At 31.9% G+C, this 25,050-nt stretch overlaps 1 protein-coding gene across 2 annotated transcripts in view; it reads left to right on the top strand.

The window, feature by feature from the left end:
• Positions 1 to 25,050, top strand: part of LOC145330624 (neo-calmodulin-like) — a 108,141-nt gene that overhangs the window by 66,582 nt on the left and 16,509 nt on the right. The window contains exons 2-4 of one of the 2 annotated variants that reach the window (XM_080175297.1): positions 4,947 to 4,983; positions 6,004 to 6,514; positions 21,786 to 21,945. In XM_080175297.1, the coding sequence (XP_080031423.1) occupies positions 21,928 to 21,945 (18 nt within the window). In that variant the 5' untranslated portion in view covers positions 4,947 to 4,983; positions 6,004 to 6,514; positions 21,786 to 21,927. The remainder of the gene's footprint in view (positions 1 to 4,946; positions 4,984 to 6,003; positions 6,515 to 21,785; positions 21,946 to 25,050) is intronic. The other variant, XM_080175298.1, reaches the window with a different exon arrangement.

Raw genomic sequence — 25,050 nt, 5'->3', positions numbered from 1 at the left:
TAATTCAAATTTAGGCTCTGCAGTTTAATTCTACTGGTGTCATAGTATATTTTTGATATATGTTTTAAAAATAGGTTAAAAACAGTTTAAGTAAAATTTACTTTAAAAATAAGGGTACAATTTTTTTCATTTTGAATTTCTTCTTTTATAGCCTGCTGAATGTCGGAAAATGTTCTTTGATCTAATTTACCGCAACAAACAACATTATACATGTATATATATAAAGATCACACATACAAAAAATAGGGTTACAACTTCATTACAGGGGGGGCTAGATCATTTTAAAGACCGGTCATTTTTTGTAACGTATACTGTACATTAAAACCTTCTGGTGGACCCGTCCTCTAGAGGCACAACCAAATACAACTTTATGGTGCTTCTGTCCTTTAGAGGTTATCCAGGTTCAGATACACTATAATAAGACCTTGTTGTGTACCTGTCCTCTTAGAGGTAAAACTAAGAACTTTGTGGTGCACCTGAAACACGTACAGACCGTAGTTATAGAACAATTGTGCTTCTAAAGAAAAGGGGAGTGGGTGGGTGTATGAGTGGTTAACTGTAAGGAAAAAAGGAAATATTCAAAAATACTTTTTTTGTCACACAAAATGCATTTTTATCGCTGGAAAAAAGGTTATTTAAAAATTTAAAAATGTGAAAGTAAAACTAATTGGCTGAAAATAGATAGATACAAAAAATGCATAAAATAAAAATGTTAAATATATTTTAAAATAAGTTGCATGACAAGTTTTATGTCAAAATTAAACACAAAAATTATAAAAACTTTAACTATATTAGGTATTATTTCGTAATAATTAGATAAGTTATTTATAGCATCGTATTAAAGACAGCTCTCCGCGGTTATTAAAATGAAAAATTATAGGATTAAAGCCAGTTTTGTTAGAAGCTCTTTATAGTGCATATAAAAATGACGTCATACAATACAAATGATAAACGATAGGCCAATACACAGAGTAAAATACCGATGGCAGGTCACTATATATTTAATTTGGTAGGCCAGAATGACGTCAGGCGCTATAAAAAGCTTTGTTTTATTAGTCTCAAGGGGCCGAAGGCCCGAGCTAACAAAACTGGCATTAATATTATGATTTTTATTTTATGTTTCAGTATGGATTAGAACCGATTGTAATCCAGCGGATATCCAACGGATATACTAGCGGAATACTAGAAATATTAAGATTGTAATCCAGCGGATATCCAACGGATATACTAGCGGAATACTAGAAATATTAAGATTGTAATCCAGCGGATATCCAACGGATATACTAGCGGAATACTAGAAATATTAAGATTGTAATCCAGCGGATATCCAACGGATATACTAGCGGAATACTAGAAATGTTAAGATTGTCTAATCAAAACATAAAGAGAATAAAATATACAAACTTAGTTTTATTTTTTATTAAATTGAATAAAGATACATGTATCCCTTTTACGTAATTTTCTGTAAAATAGTCTTTTACAGACATAAACATGTGATAGAGTAGCTGCGTTACTAAAATGCTTATCTAACTATTCAGGGAGGAAGGGGACATTGGACTGTTAATGTTTAGTTTTATTAACACGTTCTATCATCTGTTGGATTACAAAACATTAAATTTTGATTGCTTTGTACAAACTATCATAGTTAAAACCTTTCTACCAATGATTTTAATCTAAGGAAGTTTTAATTTTGTTTATTACAATGTCTTATCCCTTGAGATCCCTGTAAAAGATGTAAACTATATAAGCACATGTCCCCTAAATCAGGGAGAGAGTGAGAAATAAAATAGTTCTACAGTTTCATCTTTTCCCCGATATTTACTCATATAGTAATTGGGGGGAAAATAGATTTTTCGTCCACTGTCCCATCCCTAGAACCCTGCCCTAATAAAGCAGAAAACTGTCCCATTTTTTGAAAACTATCCGTACAAAAACATTGACAGATAGTTCTAGTTTTAAAGGAGACCAATAGTTTTCACTAACTTTTTGTACATTGCTTACGAATTAAGCCTATAGGTAGCGCAGCAATAACCACCTGACAACATTTTATAAAATTTAATGGTACACTATAATACATACATCTCAAATGAAAAGTAATAAATAAATTAAAATAATAAAAGTTATTGCATATTCAGTAAATTTTAATTTATAGGCAAATAATCAATAAGAGCAAAGCGAAAGAAATAATCAAAATGTTTAAAATGGACGTACGGACATTCTGGTAATGATTATAGAGTTGCTATGCTTTCTAAATCTTGTCTAACTATTACAGGAATCATCACGCAATATTTGAAATCGATAGGACAATTCCAACATGTTAAAATTAACGAAAAGAGTTAACCGTTCTGGACGGACAAATGTACGGACGGACCGACAATAATTATAAAAAGCTTCGCTTCTAAAAACAGGAGGGAGTAAATTTTAAAGATAACTTCAATTATTTTAATAATAAATATATATTTTTTTCTAGGTAAGCTTAATGTTAGTCATTGGAAGATTTTACTGTGGCATTCAATTTCAACTGCTTATCACGACTGTAAAATTGGTTTTGGCTGATCGGCTTGAAATTTTCCCAATCAACTTTTTGACGATTATAAATAACATGTGGTTATTGATGACATATTATTGACATAATGATGTACTAATGGCATAAGATTAATGAACTTACATTTTGTTGATATTATAACAATACAACATTTTGTATAATAACTTAGTACACTATATTGATCATATACTTTGAAATATTGTACATTCAAACTTAAACGTAAAAATAATAACTTTATTATACCTATAGAAATATAGCTTAAAAGCAAAGTCTTTAATTGGACAAAATTGCTTTAATTTATATTCTTTTTTGTTTCTGCGGAGGGTTAAAAATAATCATTGTTGAAACAAGTGTATTTTTTTTCTTATTAGAAATAAACAGCTAAACTAAAAGACTGAAAAGTAACAGGCATAATTTTTTCAGATAACATATCCCTACTTATGTAAGAGTGTGTTATTAATTTCACATAAAAATATAGAAAATAAAGTCCATAGATATATTAAAATTCTTATTATAAAGTAACAGGATGTTTGTGTGTACCAAAGGATCTCGCTAACCGCTGAAACGATATGGTTCTCCTTTACAGGCTTACTTTTACAGGTTCTGGGAAGGTTTTTAACTATTTTGGGGGAGGGTACAACCACCCTTCCAAGAAAAATCGCTCCCTATAAACCACCCCCACCCAAATTAATTTTTTAATAAAATTATAAATACCAACCCACCTAAAACCCAAACCACCCAAATTCATTCTTAATTTTTCTTTTTAAATCTTCAATAAAAAAGATTAGGTTGTCGAATTCAACTACCGACTCCTCAAGTGCCCCTAGAGGCCTCTAGGGGGGGGCGTATCCGCTAGTATAATATAATACCCTTATAACATATTATTGCATATTTGGAAAAGCTATACAATAAAAATCCAATCCTATAAAGTTACTAGGTAAGACTTACTTTTTAGAGCTCTCTCCCCACTACAAAATGGTATTTATGGTATTTTATCTCCTTCCTGCGATAATATTTTCTGTGTAATAATTATACGGAAGGAATAGGACAACTTCATATATACGGAGTTCAAGGACAAATTCTGTCCGACATTCTTTCTCCCGGGAAAATATGTCTCCTCATGACATTTTCTTCCCCCCCCCCCCCCTACTCCAATCCATACCAACTTTAGGGAAAGGTATAATAAATAGCGCTGTGATAATAATCTAAATTTCTTTCATAAACATGCTAGCCATTGAAACGAATGAGTTCTCGTTTTTTTAAGACAGCTTCACGTAGGTCCCGAAATTGGGTTTAGGTTATTATTCAGCCTCATTCATACCCCTCTTAATTCTGAGCGCTAACACGTTAGGGGCACCCTATCTTAATTCATAAAACCCTTAAGTCTATTTTGTATATAAAAAAAGATATTATTTTATACCAGTGGCGTGCACAGCAATACCCTAGAAGGGTGTTTTACAATTAAGGGTTCAAAGGGGAAAAGAGACCTTTCTAATTTTGATTTTAATGGAGGTATTGACACCCCTCTACCGCAAGCAACTGCTCTATACATATAATTAGTGAACATTGCTTTTAATGATGTTGCCATCCTTGTTTTTTTTAAAAATCAATTTACCCAATGCTTTATTTCTGAATTTTTAAACATACTATTAAATGAAGAAATATTTTAATGTATTTATAGATTAATAAATAGAACATTCACGTTCATAAGTAGCGCAACAATAACAAAATAACAGTATTTTTTTTTTCTAAAATTGTAAAGGTGCAATTTTTCAATTCATAATGCTACGTTGGAATGTATGAAATCTTTTAAAAAGGAAAGTAGAGAAAATTTATAACCATTATAATAAAGGTACCGAAAGTTTTAAAAACATAATTTCTCATTCGAATCTAACTTTAGGTACAAATTTATTTAATCTTGATTGGTTGGTAAAAACTAACAGAGTACAGAATTCTAAACTTTAAAACCAATAATTGCAACCTAAAGAAGAGGTAATTTTGTGTATCTTAATTTTATATCTTTAGACTTATATACTATAGTATGACACGGTAATTACGGCCTATATGCAAGCCTGTTGTTATATAAATACTCTGTCTACTTATTTTGTTCCTTAAACTAGACTTTATTTAGTTGCATTAATTGTAGAAAAGCTACCCCATAACCAGGGAAGAAAAGGGTCGAGGGTCATTTAAAAAGATAGTTTGGAGAATTGATAAATGTCTAGTCTATACATCATATTGAGTGATTTATTGGCAACACATGCCTAAACCTTACTTTTTTTTACTTTTGTCATAAAAAATGTTGTCGTCACATTATTGCTGAGCTAATAACTGGCCAAATCGTCCTTGTTTAAATTATTTTTAACTTGATCTAACTTAATCTAGATTCTTTTTATTTCAGGGCTAGATATACATTCCTGTTTCAAGTGCTCCCACAGGTACAGGGTGTCAACTATTTTTATTATTTTCCGTAAATTAAGAATAAAACTATACTATTATGTTTATTAGAGGACGTCTGGACTTATTTATGTTAGAAAACAAAACTTTCTTTCTATATAGTGAAGTGTATTATAAAATAACTAGCGGCTTCGCCCCTAGCCTCTAGGGGCTTTGCCCCAAGAGGTTTGATCAACCTAATTTTTAGTATATTATATTGAAAAAGAAAAAGTAAAAAAAAAATTTTTTTGGGGGGGGTTATTTTTCATTTTTTGGAGGGGTTGGGGGTGTCCCACCCCCCAAGAAAATAGCTTAAAACCATCACAGGACCAGTAGGTATATTCCCTGAAGAGTAGAGCCCAATCGGTTCAGTGGTTACTGAGATCTTAAGCTTCAGACGGACAGACAGACGGACAGACGGACAGACAGACAGACAGACATCGTTCTACTTTGTATTATAGATAAACAACGCCAAATTTGTGACATTATGTTAATATTAGGGGCTTTGTTAATTGAGAATTAATAAATTATACAGAACCCTGATCTTGATAGAAGTTATGTTTAAAGGAAAATTAAAAGAATTGTGTCTTCCTAAAAATTGCCAGTTGAAAAAAAAGAGTTCCTATGTATCCTTCTTTTGGGGAGCATTAAACCTGCGGGGCCCTTACTTGCGTTGCCCCAACCTACTAAGCCACCCTTTACTAACCTACATAACCTATACCAACCTGATCTGGAGCTCAAAAGGGTACTTTGTGTGATAGTGCAAAAAATATAATGAAAAACATTAATAGTACTAATTCTCTCAGAAATTTATATTCTGTCATAAATAATTCTAAGGACTAGATCAAGGCTCTGAATTGTTTATTTAACTATGCGCCTTTCAAAGCCCTAGAAGTTACAATAGTATGCTAAAATTTTAGAATTTGGACTTCAAATTTAAAATGGATTATAATTTTGCATAAAGTTTAAAATTGAATTTTAGTCGGAAAAATACAAAAATGTTGACACCCCTGTTGCTTTAGTGAGCTCTAGTGAGGGACGGTCAGCTGTGTGTAGACAGATGTGACCAGCTCCTATCTATCTATCAGTCTTGCTCCGTTCTACCTACCTTCCCTTCAGAATTTCAATACTCCATATTTTCCCCACCCCCTCTTGCTTCCACTCACATACAGTACGCAATTTACTGCGTTCCCTGGATTCGTCCCGTCCCCTTTGCTTCAATCCCCCCCAAAATTCAGGCCTACACAGACACACACACACACACACAAAAGCGTGCATACAGACTTTTTAGATCCACTATCAAGTGAATGTGCACGGCTTTTTAACTACATACACATTGAATTACACCTAAAAAATACCTATTCAATAAAACACATTTTCACTGCATATCTATGGAGATTAAAAAGTTTGTTGGACTAATTTCAGTGTTCAAAAACATTTTTCATAAAATTTAAGTGAAAAAAAGAGTGATCAATAAAGATTTTTGTTAAAATTTGAAGTGAATTATATTGTAAAAAATATTATATAAAAGAGGTGAGGGTTTTTCAAAATCAAAGCTACTCTAGAATAAATCTGTCTGTTTGTTCAATCTTATCTTAACTTAAATGTATTAGAATTGAAATATTCTTTACTTTTAGCCCCCAGGAAAATAGCTTAAAACCCAGGAATATCTAGGGATAAGATGGGATTGATGCACACCCAAATTATGATCATCAAAATTAACCTTTCTGTTGGTTATTATTTAGTTGTTGGTTATTATTTGGTTATAGTTAAGACTTCTGGTTTGAACCAAAATCAGGATTTAATAATAGTCCCTATAGTTTTTAAGCCAACGAAAGAGGAAGAATGTTTATAAAACTTTCGGTACTTTTATAATTCACTGTTCAATGGCCCCTCCCTTCTTGCTTAAAACCAGTAGGTATCTTCCCTTTTAAGCAGAACACAAGCTGTGAGCAAAATCTTTTTTGCATACGGATAACTGATGTACTAATAAACTACGTTCTTCTTTGGATCATATTTTACATTATTTTAATGATTTGAAAATTAAATTAGTGCTATTTAATATTTTTCCGAAGGGAGAAAGAGACAAATTTATACAAGAGTGTCGTTTTATTTAAAGTATCAAAATTAACTTTGAAAGTGACCTTAAAGTAACATATCAGTTATTTAGGACAGGGAAAATATATTTAGAAAAGAAATTTTATATAAGTAGCGCAGCAATTACTACAATTTAAAAACATTTAACAAGTGAAGATTTCTTGCATTTGGTGTCAGTCTGTCCGTACGGCTGAACAGCAGTGGTCGTTAATATAAGATTATTATTATCATCCTATAGATTTTAAACTTTGAATGGTGATTCTTGCTAAGTTTAGGTATAACATAGGAACCTTGTCGTTGCCAGAAAATTGCTTAAAACATAAAATTTGTTACTTAGCTTTTCGTTTGTTCTAATGGCTGTTTTTTAAGATTTGCTTTTATGTCTGTTGTCATCCTTGTTTTTTCATAATATAATTATCTATCGTAGAGTTTATTTCTAACTTTGCTTTTAACATTATTGAAATAGTTTATTAAACTTAGAATATACATTATACTGTTAAAGCAAGGCTGCTCAAGAATATAAATTCATGCAATTCTTGAAACGTATTGCCTTTTTACTGATACGATTACGGTTAACGCATAAAAATTTAATTAATTAATAGCACTTTGACTACAGAATAGCGTTTGATAAATAATAATGTTTATTCATTGTGTTTAATACAATAATCCTTATAATAAAGTAACAGGATGTCTGTCTTTTACAGGGTAGCACCTCATTGGTCCTGGGAAGGTTTATACAGATTTTATGAATCAAACATTCAGAATGACAAACATACTCCTTATTTGATATGATGATAATAATGTTTGGCCTTTTTAGAGTTCTTTAGCTTCAAACAGACAGACATACAAAAAATATCAAAGTTCGGCCATTTCAGATGTCTTAAATAACAGACATCCAAATAATATCAAAGTATAGATATTAACATATGTTATATAAAAAAGACAGGCATACATAACATCAATGTTTAACCATTTTAGATATCTTCAATTACAGACATACAGATAATCTTCCTCCATAGTATTATTAAAGGAATTCCAACATTTTTAGAGATCTTACCGACCCGACAGACAGACAGACACTAACTTTTAAATTCTTACAAACAAACGAACATATTACTACTTCTTTATTATGATTATAATATGATGAAAGTACACAAGTCTGATTTGTTCATTTGTTTGGCTTCTAAGCCTCCTAAGTTTTGCAATATTAAAATTATCAGGGATAGGGCATTTGAAGAATAGTTTTACTTCATAATAATTATATTCTATTACTTGAATATCAGCAATGCCCCAAGAAGGGGATTAGCCTTTATTTTACTTCTTTATTTGATTTTACGACGCTAAAAAATTTGGGGATTTTTCCTGTAAAAATGTAAAAATAAACAAAATTTTTTTCGTCTTACTTGTATAGTTGCTTTGGTACAAATAATAAATATCTTGTATTTGTGAAAAATTGCACGTATTTTATTTACATAAATAATTTTAACTGCGCCATTAGCTTCTAGGTGCATCATATGGAGGGGAAAGCATCCCAACCACCAAGGACGTCAAAGCCTTTTTTCTGAGGGAGTAAAATGAAGTGTTTAAAAGGTATGAGGGGATCATTTAATGTATTTTTTTAATAAAAATATAAGGGTAAAATAAGAAAATTTCAAAGTTTAGGGGAATAGCACTCCTTTACTCCCACCTTTCTCTCAATTAACACAAACCCACATGAAGTCTCCCTTAAATAAGTAGATCTAGAAGATTGGTCCAATGGTTTTATTACATCAACATATAATGTCATTAGAACAATATATAATGTCTTTAATATGTCAGCCTTGAACAATTATATTCCATTGACGTCAAAGGTTTTTGGGGTTAAAGGGGGAGGGGGTGGAGTTCAAATTAAAACAAGGATGACAACATCCATAAGTAGCGAAGCTTGTAAGAAAATAATAAAAAAGTAAGTTGATGTTATTATGATAAATTATACATATGGTGCATTATTTGCCAAATGTACCACTTTTCTGCACTACCTCTCCGATTTTGTTAATACTCTATATTTTGGTCCGTTGGGTCATTCAAGGATGCTGGATGGCCAAAAAAAAGTTTCAGAGTCCCTGGATGTCTAGATATCTAGCTATCTATGAAAGTAGGTAACAAAAATGTAAAAAACACCAATTTTTTCACAATTTTAAAAATTAATTTTTTCATCAATCTTACATCCAATCTATACATTTTATACACCAAAATGATCGTTTATTTATGTAAAAAGCGCACATAATGCTATTTTGGCCAAAACTCTAATTTTACAGGGTGTCCAACAAAAAGTGTATTTTGGATATCTAGCGTAATACCCAAAATACCTGTCCGAAAAAAATCTTTTTTTTTGGCTTAAATCCTGTGTTTTATCTGTGTGCATATGTGGTATATAATGGTTCGGACCACCCGGGACTATAAGGTTGTCAAATTTCACTTTGGGACACCCTGTAAATGTGATTTTTGCGTCTGTAGAGCTAAAACTTGGTCCAAATTGGCTATTTTTTTCAAATTACTCTAATATGTGTATTAGTATGTTTGGCCATAGTGTTTTCTGACCAGATCAATATTTTCATATTTTTTGGACACCCTGTATTTTCAAAAAAAGAGAAAAAATTTTTTTGTTTTTTTTTAAATTTTTTTTCTATTTTTAAGTTACTTAAAACTGTCATATAGATACAGATTTTGACTACTAACAATAATATTTGCCTATTATACAATTTTTTACACTTTTGGGACACCCTGTGCATGTTTTTGAAAAATGATGGTTTTTGCCCATTTTTGGGGGGAAGGAGTCGTTTTAGGGCCGTAGACTATTTCTTCATTTTTGTAGAACTTTTTAAGACACATCATTTGTTATTTATGCAAAAACCGCAAAAACCGAACCGTTTTGCCGTAATTCACCGCCAAAGGCGGAATTTTTTTACGTTTTTGCCGTTCCGGAGGTTGTAATTGGCATTTGTGGTAAGAAAACGTTGATTTATCAAGATCCCTCTTAAATACTTTTATTTAGGTAATTTAATTTACTAAATTTCATATTAAGTAAAATTTTTTGTGCAGCTAACCGTTTTTTGTCGAGATGGATTTCAATTGTTAAAACAAGAAAATTAAGTGAATATAACATAAATAATGGCTATAACATAAGTGATTAAAGAAACATAAATCATGTGCATTTGAAATTCCTTTTGACAAAAATCGGTTGGATATACAAAAAAATTTACTTCACATGAAATTTAGTAAATTAAAATGCCTAAATAAAAGTATTTCACAGTTATCTTGATAAATCAACGTCTTCTTACCACAAATGCCCATTAGAACCTCGGGAACGGCAAAAAACGTAAAAAATTCTGCCTTTCGCGGTGAATAACGGCAAAACGGTTCGGTTTTTGCGGCTTTTGCATAAATAACAAATGATGTGTCTTGAAAAGTTCTATAAAAATGAAGAAATAGTCTACGGCCCTAAAACGACTCCTTCCTCCCAAAAATGGGCAAAAACCATCATTTTTCAAAAACATGCACAGGGTGTCCCAAAAGTGTAAAAAATTGTATAATAGGCAAATATTATTGTTAGTAGTCAAAATCTGTATCTATATGACAGTTTTAAGTAACTTAAAAATAGAAAAAAAATTTTAAAAAAAACAAAAAAATTTTTTCTCTTTTTTTGAAAATACAGGGTGTCCAAAAAATATGAAAATATTGATCTGGTCAGAAAACACTATGGCCAAACATACTAAGACACATATTAGAGTAATTTGAAAAAAATAGCCAATTTGGACCAAGTTTTAGCTCTACAGACGCAAAAATCACATTTACAGGGTGTCCCAAAGTGAAATTTGACAACCTTATAGTCCCGGGTGGTCCGAACCATTATATACCACATATGCACACAGATAAAACACAGGATTTAAGCCAAAAAAAAAGATTTTTTTCGGACAGGTATTTTGGGTATTACGCTAGATATCCAAAATACACTTTTTGTTGGACACCCTGTAAAATTAGAGTTTTGGCCAAAATAGCATTATGTGCGCTTTTTACATAAATAAACGATCATTTTGGTGTATAAAATGTATAGATTGGATGTAAGATTGATGAAAAAATTAATTTTTAAAATTGTGAAAAAATTGGTGTTTTTTACATTTTTGTTACCTACTTTCATAGATAGCTAGATATCTAGACATCCAGGGACTCTGAAACTTTTTTTTGGCCATCCAGCATCCTTGAATGACCCAACGGACCAAAATATAGAGTATTAACAAAATCGGAGAGGTAGTGCAGAAAAGTGGTACATTTGGCAAATAATGCACCATATATAATAAAAACAGTGGGAAATACAAGCTTTCGAATGATGACTGACAGACAGACAGTCAAGGTAAATTACATAAAAGATGCTCATAAAAATGGGAAAAATTAATTTGATACTGAGAGCCAAAAAAAATTTGAAATTTGGATAAAAAAAAACAAAGATATGGGGAAATATGTAAAACATATAAAAATAGCCAAAAACCTGATAAAAGGTAGTTTAGCCGCCATGGTTGTTTTCTTAAAACGACAGAAAATTTAATTTTTATATCCTTAACTTAAAAAATTTGGAAAATCGGACCATATACACTGAAGATATGGAGAAAAGTGTGAAAAATATAAAAATAGCTTAAAACCTGCCAAAAAGGCAGTCTGGCCGTCATGGTTGTTTTCTTTAAAAGACGGGAAATTTAATTTTGATATCTATATTTGAAAAAATTTTGAAAACTGGACCATAAACACTGAAGATATGGAGAAAATGTGAAAAATATCAAATAGCCTAAAACCTGCTAAAAAGACAGTCTGGCCTTCATGGTTGTTTTCTTTAAAAGACGGGAAATTTAATTTTGATATCTACAACTGAAAAAAATTTTTAAATCGGTCCATAAACACTGAAGATATGGAGAAAAATGTGAAAAATAAAAAAAATAGCCTAAAACCTGCTAAAAAGCGGTCTGACCGCCAATGATGTTTTATAGTCAATTGTGCTCCTTAATGATGGGAATGTTGTTGAATGATGTCAGCATTCATCTTTTATAGGAGCTGAGTAAATCCCATTTCCCCCATAGCGTTACGGACGGACTGACGGACAAAGTGAATTATAGAGTAGCTTCGCTACTAAAAAAAAGAATACCCCCAAAAAAACTTATAGTGGTGACTATGTTGTTAAATCTATAATATTTCCAGAATTTTCCTAAGTTTGTTCGAGAGACGGAGGGTCAAACACCCCTCCCCTTGATTTAATTCAAATTATATATTGGCAACATAAATAAAATTGCTTGGAATGTTTATTACACTAGTACCCAAATTTTTATAATAACGTTTTTTATGCGTTAACTTTGGGGACAATTATTAGATTTTGATTGTAATTTACAGAAGGGTTAATTTTATGTATCTTCATTGGGGATGTACATTAATTTATCGGCTGTTGTCTTATCCCTTTAAATCCCTGCCAATAATATGTCAGGTCAGCCATAACCACTTTTCTAGTATTCATTCGAATCCGGTAAAAAAAATATGTCTAGCATTGTATTATATCCAGCTTTCTACGAATGTACAATCATAAGATTAAATCCAGTTTTTTTATCCGGTGACTAAAAAAACTAGTTTTATTTTCATAATTGTACTTTCTATATCCGTGGAAAGCCGTTTATAATACGATGCGAGAAATAACTATTAATTAATGCTATATGAAATCAGAACTGTACATCAATGGACTGTTATAATAAATTTAAAAAATTCTTTTAGCTAATTAGTGCGACTAATTTACTTGATTGTCCTTGTTTAACTTAATATTCTAAGATTTTTATTGCTGCGCCACTCATGGCCTATTTGTCCTTGTTATATCGTCAATTTTACTCTATTATTGGCGTGTTAATAAACCCCCATTATTTACACTAGAAAACTTTTTATGTTAATTGTTTTACCGAACAAGTACACTTATGTCCAAAATTCAGAGAGGGAGGAGATAATTCTTATAATAAAGTAACAGGATGCTTGTCTGTCTTTAGCGAAGGATCTCGCTAACCGCTAAACCGCTTTGGTTCTCCTTTAGAGGGTAGCTTCTTATAGGTCCTGAGAAGGTTGATTACTATTTTTGGGGAAGGTACCACAACCCTCCCAAGAGAAATCGAAAGTCAACTATAAATTATACTGTCCAACTCGTTTTTCCATTCGTTAACTTTTGGCGGTTCACTGAATCTGATTTCACAAACTAATGGTGATTAAACTTTTCCACCTATAATAATACACACACACACACACACTCCTATAATTTAAAGCTACAAAAGTTGTAGTTTTATTTATCATTGTAAGGAGTCATATTGTTTTTATTGTCCATTGTCCAATCCTTCAAAATTAGAAAAGGAATAAAAAGATGAAGATATTTTTTTGTTGACGAATATGTTAGTTATCAGCTATTATCAATAAATCACTGAATATGAAATATTTTTTTTACTTGTTTACCGTAGATAAACAAACAAGTTACTTTTGTAAATCGTACTGACATACAGACAGACAGAATCTATTTAAAAATAACATGTGCTACTGAACAATAACTTTTATTTGTTAAGTTGGACCATGAGGGCCCTTATATTCATTTCATATTTCATAATTATGTAAAGGATTGTTGAAAGTAAAGCTATTCTTTGATTAAAGTATTTTTTTTAAAAATACACTATTAGCATTTTTCCATCCATCCAACCCAATAATAAAAAGGGTCTTTCACCCCTATTTATTTTATTTAATCTAAGAGAACTAGAGATGTTTTTTTGGGAGTCATATCTTTTACGGAGGATATATAGTATATACCTTCCCCTATCCCTCCAATTAAAAAAAAATGATGAAGTAATCATTCAAGCTGTTTACGAGTTCTTACTGGATAAATAAGTGAAAAAAAATATTAAAATTTTTGGCGAGAAAAAAGTCATTATTTAAATATATTGACTGACATTTGCATTGTCATTATCTACCATAAAAAATGCGTTTTTACAGTTTTTGGATCGTGGAAAGAAACCGAAGTATCGGGTTTCGTAGTATTTTCAAATTAGCTTTTGATAGAATATTTTAGGTCAGGTAAATGTTAACCCGCAGGGTTAGAGCCCCAGAATATTAGAAATAGGAAAAAAAAACTACTGTGAAAATACGACGAAACCCACTACTTTTAAACTTTTAAAATTGTTATCCTTGTTTTCTGTAACACCAAACTTTTTTATAACTTTGTTCAAAAAAGTTTTTTTTTGTGTTTAGAATTTCTGTGTTTTATGTGTGTGTGTAAGTGTTTTTGTGTGTTTGTGTGTATGTGTGTGTTTTGTTGTGATATTTGTTAGAAAATTAAAGTAGAATTTTGATTAACATGATTTCACCCTGAACCAGCTTATAGTGCTTACAAAAATGACGTTTACAATACAAATGATCAATGATAGGCCATAACTATACACTTTAATTGACCGATGCTAAATATACACTGGCCTATCAGTGGTCATTTGTATAGTATGACATAATTTTTTAGGCTCTAAAAGCTACTTCTTTTAACAGGCTCCTGTGGCCGACAGGATGGGTGGATCCAAACAATTATCAATAAATCAGTCAGCAGACAAGAATGATATTTGCATTCTTAGTTTCTTAGGAAACTTAATGTTATACAAAGCAAGTCACAAAACTGCAGGCGGGGTAGTCCATCTTGAAAGTCCTGCTCTTCCAACAGATGAGGATATGGGCCTACTCATCCTTGACCTCGGACGAGTCCTAAGATCACTTCTGGACTGCTTCCCTGGCCGGATCTTTCTGCTGGGGCCTACCCCAAGACATGTCACCCCATGCTGTGACGCCACTGACCATGCTATCAACAGCCTGGACGGTTCACCGCTGGACATGGTCGCCTACACCAGTACATTCACAAGCTACATACAGGCAAGTCCAGGCGTGGTCCAGAACCGTGTTCACTTTGTGACTTATCAGGAAATTTTTAAAGGCAAATTTCCAGCCAGCTACCTAACTGATGGCGTTCACCTGAACGATGCTGCCAACACAAATTTGGCAGAATTCCTACTGTCTCTTTTAGACTCAAGAAGGATCTCTGCGCCTGCAAAGCTGACCAACCTATTGTTCAGCGACTTCCTTGTTGAGCAGGGCATCTCCAGCCCTGCAACCTCAGCCATGGAGGAGGGAGATATTGAATGTCTCAAGATTGCTCTTCAAGAACCATCCTTCTAATCTTCTCGAATCCTCGAATTTTGAATTGATTTTATCTTAATGCTTGTTTTAATAATATAGATTTTATAGTATCTTTCTATTAATAATAATTTAAATATGTGCTACTTTTATTCTAAAACCTGTGATCTTTTACCTCGCTTTTTTTTTACATATCATAATAAAGTTTAAATAATAATAATAATAAATCTCTGATTATGACATTATGGCATTGCATAATCTTTTTGAGCTATCCAATGATCCTTAAAAGTGTATACTAACAGATGGACGTACAAAATGTATACTCTAATTATAGAAAAGCTACGTTACTAATGAAGTAAAGCATGTAATGACATTTATTAGTCGAAAAAATTTGTAAAAAAATTACATTTCTTTGGAAATGAAAATAGATAAAATTATTTTTTTTCTCCAACGTATAATTTTGTTTTTCTAACACTTCAGAAAAAAGGAAAAGGATAGAAAAGGAATAAACACTTCTTTAAAAAGCTTTAAATAGAAAATTATATTTGAAAGTAGCGCAGCACTTATATTTGTTGTTGAAAAAATACAATGCTCTCATTCATAAGCATTATATAAAAGTAACTGGATGTTAGTTTGTCTGTGTGAACGATCTAAGGATATGATTCTCATTCCTTTACAGTGAAGCTTCTAGTAGGCCCAGGGAAGATTTAAAACTATTTTGGAGAGGGATTTTTTTTGTCTGTAGCTTAAGATTTTTATAACTACTAAACCGATTGAATTCTCCATTTATGGAAACTTTATATAGGTCCATGGTTGGTTTTAGGCTATTTAATTGTTACTACTTTCCTTACTTCGAATACAGAGCTAGTTTTTAATGAATTACTAACTCCTAAGCAAGTATGTTATATTTTACATCCTTCAATAAATTTATGCTTGCCATCATTTAAAAGCCCCCAATTTTTATGAAACTTATTCTTTATCCTAGGAGGTGAGAAAAATCAGATGTTTTTAGCCCTTTGAAATATACACACTAATGAGAGGAATATTTCTGTTGAAAAAAAATTATGCCAATTGGAGGAATTTTTTTAGGGGGTGATTTCTCTTGGGAAGGTTTCAGTCAGTGCCCTCCCCAAAATATTTAGAAACCTTTGCAGGATTTAGAAGAAGTAACATTGTGAAGGAAAATCATATCTATATCCTTTGGTATAGACAGACAGATACAGATCCTGTTACTTTATTATAAGGATAATTTAGATAATTATTATTGTTGAAGCAAAATATATTGTTTTAATTTTCTCATATAATTACTTTTTTATTGCCACGCTACTTATGAATATCATTATCCTTATTCCATTAAAAAAACAAGTCCTTTTATTGGATGTAATTAAAATTGGATAATTGATAATCTATAAAACAAGGATGACAACATCCATAAGTAGCAAAGATCATAAATATAAATGTCTATTAGTCATGCTCTTTAAAGCAGCCGAGAAAAATAAGTTCATCCCATAGAATTTAATCACAATTAGAGCAATTAGAACAATCCTATTATTTAAAGTAGTAAGCTTTTCTTGTCTGTAGAAAAGTGTGTCGCTAACCATTGAACCGATATGGTTCTCCTTTGCAATGGAGCTTCTTATAGGTCCAGGTATGGTTTTAACTATGTTGGGGTAGGGTTTCACTTTCTCCCACGTAAAGTGCTCCACGAGGTTTTTAGGGGCATATCCGCTCGTTTAGTAATATAGTATTATAAAAATTGCCGAACTATCTTTAATGATATCCTAGAAATATCAGAAATTTGATGTCCCTAAGAGCATTGTAAACATACTGACGAACTAAAGGACTTGGTTTTTGATCTGCAAGTAGAATATCCACAAAAAAATAAGCTGTCTATCTCTGTTAGAAAAGACAGAAGGATAAACAAAGTAATTAAATAGAGAAGAGTTGCTTCTAAAAAGGAAAGAGACAAATTTGTTTGACCTAAATAGTCCTTTTGATTACCTTTATATCGGGGATCTTATGGGATAAGACAATGGACGTTAAATTGATGTATATACACTATTTAGAGTAAGCTTATGGATAAAAAGTTCTTATACTACCAGTTTAGTATCAAATCAAAATCTAATAAAAGTTCTCAAAGTTTTTAACCAAAAGAATGAAAAACTTTGGGTCAGGGGCGTCCAAGCTTTTTATTTTGGGGGGGGTAAAATTTTTTTAAGGGGGGGGGTAAATCGTTTTTTGGGGGGGGGTAAAATGGCGCGCGAAGCGCGCCAAAATTTTTTTTTATCCCCCACAAAAATTTTAACCCGGGGGTAAAATTTGCTTGGGGGGGGTAATTACCCCCCCTGAAACCTGTTGGCAGGGGTAAATTTAGTTTACCCCCCCCAAAATTTACCCCCGGGGTAAAATTTTTGGGGGGGGTAATTTAAATTTTATTAAATATATAGTATTAAAAATGCGCGCGAAGCGCGCAAAAATTTTTTTTATTAGAGATTTTTTAGTTTGGGGGGGGTATTTACCCCCCCAAAATTGTTTGGGGGGGGTAATTACCCCCTCCTAAATGGTTGGAGGTGCCTACGGCACCCCCAGGGTAGGGGTAAATTTTAAATGGGGGGAGTAAAATGAAAAAAATTTTGGGGGTGCCTACGGCACCCCCAAAATCGTTTGGGGGGGACAATCGCCCCATTACCCCCCCCCCCCTTGGACGCCTATGCTTTGGGTACCAGTACTATTTACACTCCAATATCCCCTCTCTCCCTGGATAAAATCTTAAATGAACCATAAACCAAAATCAAAGCAACTCTTTGAAGTAAAAGAAATTACGTCCAAACGATAAAGCAAAACTTTGTTATTTTAGCAAAATATGTCAACTATATGAAATTACTTAATATTATTGAGAGCAACTTTTTAAGTCTTAAAATTTTCTCCTATTTATGTCGATTGTATAGCATGGACTGACATATTATCGATAATCGACATACCATTATTCTAATGGAATCATGATAACAACCTTATGGGCCTCTAGGGGCATTTGAGGGTGGGGGCGGCTGGAAGTTAAACCGCCCACTTTTATTTTTAGTTTCAAAAAGTTAAAGATTTTTTTTCTAGTGGTGATTTATCTTGGGAGGGTGCTGGTATCCTTCCCTTAAATTGGGAGGGGTGGGGTGGAAATCGACCCACTACTTTCAATTTGTGGAAGTACCCTCCCCCAAATAGCTATATAAACCTTCCCAGGATAAGCTTGACTGTAAAGTAGAATCAAATCGGCTACTCGGTGCTAAGCATACTGGTTTTAACCTTTTTAGGGTCCTAGGATAAATGCAATAGTCCCAAACGTCGAAGTGGACAAACGCAAGAGTGGACACTTAACCTAACATTACCTATTTTAGACCATCTAGGTTTTTTAAATGCCTAATCACTGCGGGGGACTTATTTGTACATTCATATCTTAACACAAACTAATCCATATAGAAATACTTAATTAAATTAATACTTTAACACTCCTGCGTTTGTCCACTCCGACGTTTGGGAACCTTTTTGATTTCAATATCCGCGGAAAGTTGTCTATTTCTTATTTTTTTATTAACAATACCTTCCAAAATTCTTTAATCACAACTGATATAAATAAATACAACAAAATACTGTTTGCTTGTCATTGCTGCACTACTTAAGTACATGATAATTGTTCTTGTTTAAACAAACACTTTTATATCTATAAAGTGCCCAGGATTCTTCAGAGATAGAACAGTGGGCGATTTACTGAAGTGCATCCAATATGATGAACTAAGATACTTCCTCAGTAGATTATAATTATTGGTTTAAAAGTTTTGACATTGCTACTTTGAATCAAACAGTTATTTTTTTTCTCATTAAATCACCTAATTTTTTTTCTGATACTGCATGATGGACTATGATTATATTTACAGTCCAATTTCCCCTACCTCCCTGTAAAGTACCGCATAATTAGTAACAAAATAAGTAAAGTATTCTTAAAATAAGATATCAAAATGTAAAGTAATAGGATGTTTATCTGTCTGTGTTTCGGTATGTCTGTTTGTGTATGATTCTCACTTTCAGTGAAGATTTTTATTTCACGGGAAGGTTTATAACTATTTGCGGAGGGTACTTCCACCCTCCCAAGAAATTGAACTAGACATCCTATTAATTTTACTCAAAATTGTTTAATAGGAAGATATTGAAGAAATTCATTTAAATAGATGACACCTGCCTTTGTCCCTGCTATAAGGAAAAGTGTATTTGAAGAAGTCTACTAACTTTTTACTTTCAATTTATAATTATTCTGTAATGATTAGACTCACCTGCTTTAGTTTATTTGCAGGGAGAGAGGGGATATTAGACTGTAAATTACATTAACCACGTTATCTTATTCAATGGCTTATAAACTTTAAATTTTTATTTTTTTATTTTTATTGTTTGTTTTTAAAATATTAGTGTACATACTTTTCGACCATTAGGTTTAATCTACATAGATAGTTTTGCATATTACAATTGGGGAAGTATATCAAATTATCGACCATTGCCTTATCCCTTAAGATCCCTGTTTATTTTTCTATCTGTCTGTCCTTTTTAGTGTTTATTTTATGTCAATCCACTTTTTGTATGGTTGTTTGTATGTCTGTCTGCATGATTGTAAGTCTCAGTATTTTCATCTTTCAAAATGTATCCTTTTTATTTTCTATTTGTCAGTTTGTAATTTTTATCTTCAATATGCTTGATATAAGTCTGGCTGTATATATGCTGTATTTTTGTTTGATCCTGGGTAGGTTTAGTCTGTAATGCTTGGTTGGTTCATATCTCTCTCCACTAAAATGATATAGTCGCAAGAATAAATTTCACTTTACCCTCCCCCCCCTCTACATAAAACAAGATTTTTTTGGGTGAAGCATCTCAAGGTTATTTTTCTATCTTCCTTCTTTTTTGTCTTACTTATATGGCCTGTATGAAAACAATGTGTGAATACGTATTACTGCATAATCCTACCTTTTAGGAAACTGTCATCTGGGAAGAAAATTTTCATTTAAAATAACCATACTAATAAAATTTGACTCTATATATAAATGTATATAATTCATTTAATTCATTTATTATTGTTGTTCTTTTTTTGAAACTAAAAAAGTGTTGGGGTACAGCCACATTTTGACATTACATTCTTTCTAAATAAAATTGTTCATATAAATATAGAAATTTAATCTTTTAAGCTGAATGTTTTAAACTAAATAAATAAAACTTTTTACCTTTTTACTTTAAAATTAGCATATTCATTTTATATAACAAGGATGACAGCATCCATAAAAGCAAAGCACTGAAACGGTAGGACAAACGGACATTAACACTTGTATAGTGTCAGAACTGAATAATCAGAGTATAAATGTATAAGAGTCGACACAAAATTTGTTGAAAAACTGCTTGATACAGAATAAAGTTTATGGACATACTTACATTTTTAGGACTTGATTATAGAGTTGCTTCGCTTATAATATTGTACTTTGTTGTCCCAGGAATCAATATACCAAAAATCAGATCAATCGGATTATTAGATCACATAAAAATTCGTCATTAACAAAGTAAAAAAAATGGACGTACGGACATTCTTGTAATGATTATAGAGTTGCTACGCTTTCTAAATCGTACCTAACTACTTAAGGAATCACCATGCAAAATTTGAAATCGATAGGACAATTCTAAAATGCCTAAATTAACGGAAAAAGCTATCCGTTATGGACGTACGGACGGTCGGACCGACCCTAATTATAGAAAAGCTTCGCTTTTAATAATTTCTAGATTCTAGTCAAGTTATAAGTGGAAAGAGACCAGGGGTCCTAAGGGATAAGACAATTAAAATTATTCGTTTGAGATGGCTAGTTTGGAACGAACTAATCAAAATTCCTCAAAAAGTACCCAAACTTTTGAAATAATAAAAAAGATAAAATACCTTGGGTGCCAATATAATTTGAAGTTATTCCAGTATGTCCCATCCATCCGTGTAAAGAACGGACAATGAATTAATCTACACATCTTTTTTCACCCAAAAATTATATATGTATAGTAGCACAGCTACTTTATGATTAAGATGATTCCGTCTGTCCGTCTGTTTGTTCGGTTGTCCTTAAAGAAACCTAAATGTAATAATGATAATTAATTTATATATTCCGAATATGCCTTAGAAATTTAAAAAAATAGATTAGTTATTTAACGCATCGTATAATAGACAGCTTTTCGCGGATATTAGAATGGAAAATTAATATAAAATATAAGTTAAGAAAATTAGGGGCCGAAGGCTAAATTGGTATTAATTTCATGATTTTATTTTAATATTTGTGAAAAATTGTCTGTAAGACGATGCTATACATGATTTTTCATTGTAGCTAAGAACCGGTTCTAATCCAGAGGATATTAAGCGGTTTTGAAGCTATACAGGAAAACTTGTTATTGCTGCGCTGATTATAACTAATCATAAAAAAATTATTATTTTCAGGTATTCTGAAGGAGCTGAACACCAAATAAAGTGAGAGTTACATGGCAAATAAAAAGTGATCGAGTGATAGATATAATTGTTATAAAAGAATTTTAAAACACAAATATTAACTAAGAAGAGTGTATCTATCAAAAAAATAAAGATGGCGGCTTCTAGAAAGGTAATAATAAAACATTTTGGTATGAGGAGATATGGAAGCAGCCTATAGTGCCTAATAAAAAATGACGCCATACAATACAAATGATCAATAATGGGGCAGTTTACACTTTAATATTGGTCAATAACAATGTACACTGGCCTGTTATTGGTCATTTGTATTCGTCATTTTTTGTTAGGTTCTATAAGCTGCTTCTCAATTATGACCTATTTATCTAAACTGTTAATTTTCCTGTAAAATTTAAAAAAAAAATACCAACATTTGTATGGTTATTGTACGGATTATGGAGCCATATTGGCCATCTATATCTACTTTATCTATTCTATGACTCCTGCATACAAGTGTCCTTTCACTTCCGCTCATGTAAACCAGTTTCAAATCATAAAAAGCGCATATTGTGACAATAGCAAACACTAATTCATCGTCATTGCTTATTCTTAACCTATTATCAAACAATCCATCTTATAAAGTGTGTGTTTTTTAATAGAAGTAAAACCTAATTTAACCCATTTACCATTGACACATACATTATCAAGCAATGTTTTGTTTTAATTGCTTTGTTGGCTTTGGGCATTTTGTACAAGAAGATAATATTTAACTTTCAATAAAGTATACCACAATAAGCTGTGATTTTGGAAATATTAATGAAACAATAACAAATATCAAGCTTATTGTTTTTACTAAATAACTTTAAATGCAGATAACTCCCAAACGGCTGGCAGCACAGTCAGTGTACTTATATCATTAGAACTGAAATTAAGAGGTCTAAAAGACATATGCTATAACCAGTTAGAAAACCAGCAGCAAAAAAACACATGAAAAAATTATTTAAAAAATCGCGCGTTTTTGTTTGCTGTGCCATTACTGTGAAATTTTTAGTTCTTAATTATCATTAGTAAATACATACCAGTCCGTAAGATAATAACTTAGAGTTAGTTTAGTAATAAATCAGGTAGGAAGGGGACATTGAACTGTAAATTACACTGGTATCCAAAGTTTCATAACAACGTTTGAATTGTCATTGGTTAGTTTAAAACTAGTAATGTCCTTACTTTTCAACCAATAATTTTATTGATTTCATTATCAGGATAATCATTAGGGATGTACACTAATTTATCGTCCATTGACTTATCCCTTAAGGTCCCTGGGTAATGAGTAAATAAGATTAAGAAAAGCAGGAATTTAGGGAGGGAAAAATTGAAAATAAATTTGTGTAAATTTTGGGGGAATGAAAGGTAGTAGATTAAGGATAATTTCTTTAAATATATTGAAAAACATTAAATTAGAGTACAGTAAATTTAGCAAATGCAGTACAAAGAAGGCAATTAGACGGCAATAAACTTTTGGCAATTCCGATGGACCCGGCTTGTTCTGTAGCATTGCTATTAAAAACTAGCTGACTCAAACCTAGCTTTTAGGGGACCTATGTCAAGATCTTCTAAAATGAGGAATTTCAATAGTTCAGTAGTTAGCGATATTTTAATGTTATAAAAACGTTGCTTATAATTAAGACCAGCTCTGAGGCCTCTAAAGGCACTTGAGAGAAAGAAGGGGGGGGGGGGGGAGGAGGAATGGATAAGACGAGCCTCTACTTTCAATTTTATTATTTAAAAAAGATATTTTTTTTTCGGGGGGGGGGGGGTATTTTTTCCCTGGACCTGTAAGAAGCTTCACTGTATCTGTCCAGCGATTAGTGAGAAATCTTTTGCTATCCTGACACAGATAGACATTCTATTACTTTTAAGAAAGGATTATCCTGTATCCCATCTGCTACACCATGTAAGAAAGACACTATACTAATTAGCTTATAACATTATGTAACATACATACCAGGATATATAAGTTGGAAGGAATTTTAATGTTAGGGGGAGATTTGAAAACTGCATCAAATTTTAAGGATTTTTTTTTATAAAATTCGTTTTTTGTATAATTCTTTATCTAAAAGCGGAAATACAATTTAAGTTAATTAATTTTGACATCTGTGATTGGTGGATTGAAAACTATCTGCGCTCTGATTGGAGAAGCTTAAGTGTCGTACATCATTCACCCAATTAGAGCGCAGGTAGTTTCTAATTCACCTATCCTATTGGGCAAAATTAATTAACTTAAATTGTATTTCCTCTTTTAGATAAAAATTTATACAAAAAACAAATTTTATAAAAAAAATCCTTAAAATTTGATGCAGATTTCAAAACTCCCCCTAACATTAAAATTCCTTCCAACTTATATATCCTAATACATACATAGGATGACAACATACATAAAAAGTGAGTTTAATTAGATAGAGGGATCTACAGGGATAGATAAGACAATAGGAGAGAAATTGATGTACAGCCCCAATGATTTTATACAAAGTTATCCTTTTTGTAGATTACAATTAGCGATTGAAACGTTCGGACACTCAACTAAATTAACCAACCAATCATAATTTAGTAAACGTCCCTAAAGTTGTTGAGTCAACGAATAAGAAAACGTTATTATAAAACTCTTGGGACTAGTGAAATAAACAGCCAAATGTCCCCTCCCCCCCTGCTATGTTTCATAAGAAGCGTAGAAATAGTTTTTAAAAAAACAGTAAATTGTTATATTATAATAATATTATAAATTTTAGTGGAATAAATATCTGGAGTCTAAAATGCGTCTTTATTTTACGGACAGTCAGACTTACTAACATTAAGGTTAATTATAGAGTTGGCTTACTTCTTTGTGATTGCACAACATGTAGGCTGTACAACATTTACAAATTACTTAACGACAATATCTTTTTTTGGCTGCGGTTCAAGCTCAACGTATAACCTCTTTCTTAAAAATATATTCATGGTAAATTTGGTAAAGGGAGGGGATATTGAACTGTTTATTCGACTAGTCCCCAAAGTTTTACGATAACGTTTTCTTATCGTTAACTTAACTTCTTTGGGGACTTTTATTAATTTTGATTGGTTGCAATATTAAGTGTCCAAACGTTTCATTCACTAATTGTAATTTACTGAAGGGGAACTTTGTGTATCATTATTGGGGATGTACATCATGATAATTTAATAGCCCCTGCGAGTAGCCAAACCTGCGAGGAGCTCAACCCAACTTGCCTAGCCTAACCTAACCTAAATT

The sequence above is a fragment of the Acartia tonsa genome, chromosome 10, assembly GCF_053477335.1.
Source record: "Acartia tonsa isolate MP-2025a chromosome 10, ASM5347733v1, whole genome shotgun sequence".
In the NCBI taxonomy this organism is placed as follows: Eukaryota; Metazoa; Arthropoda; class Copepoda; order Calanoida; family Acartiidae; genus Acartia; species Acartia tonsa.
This window is presented reverse-complemented; position numbering and strand designations above follow the sequence as displayed.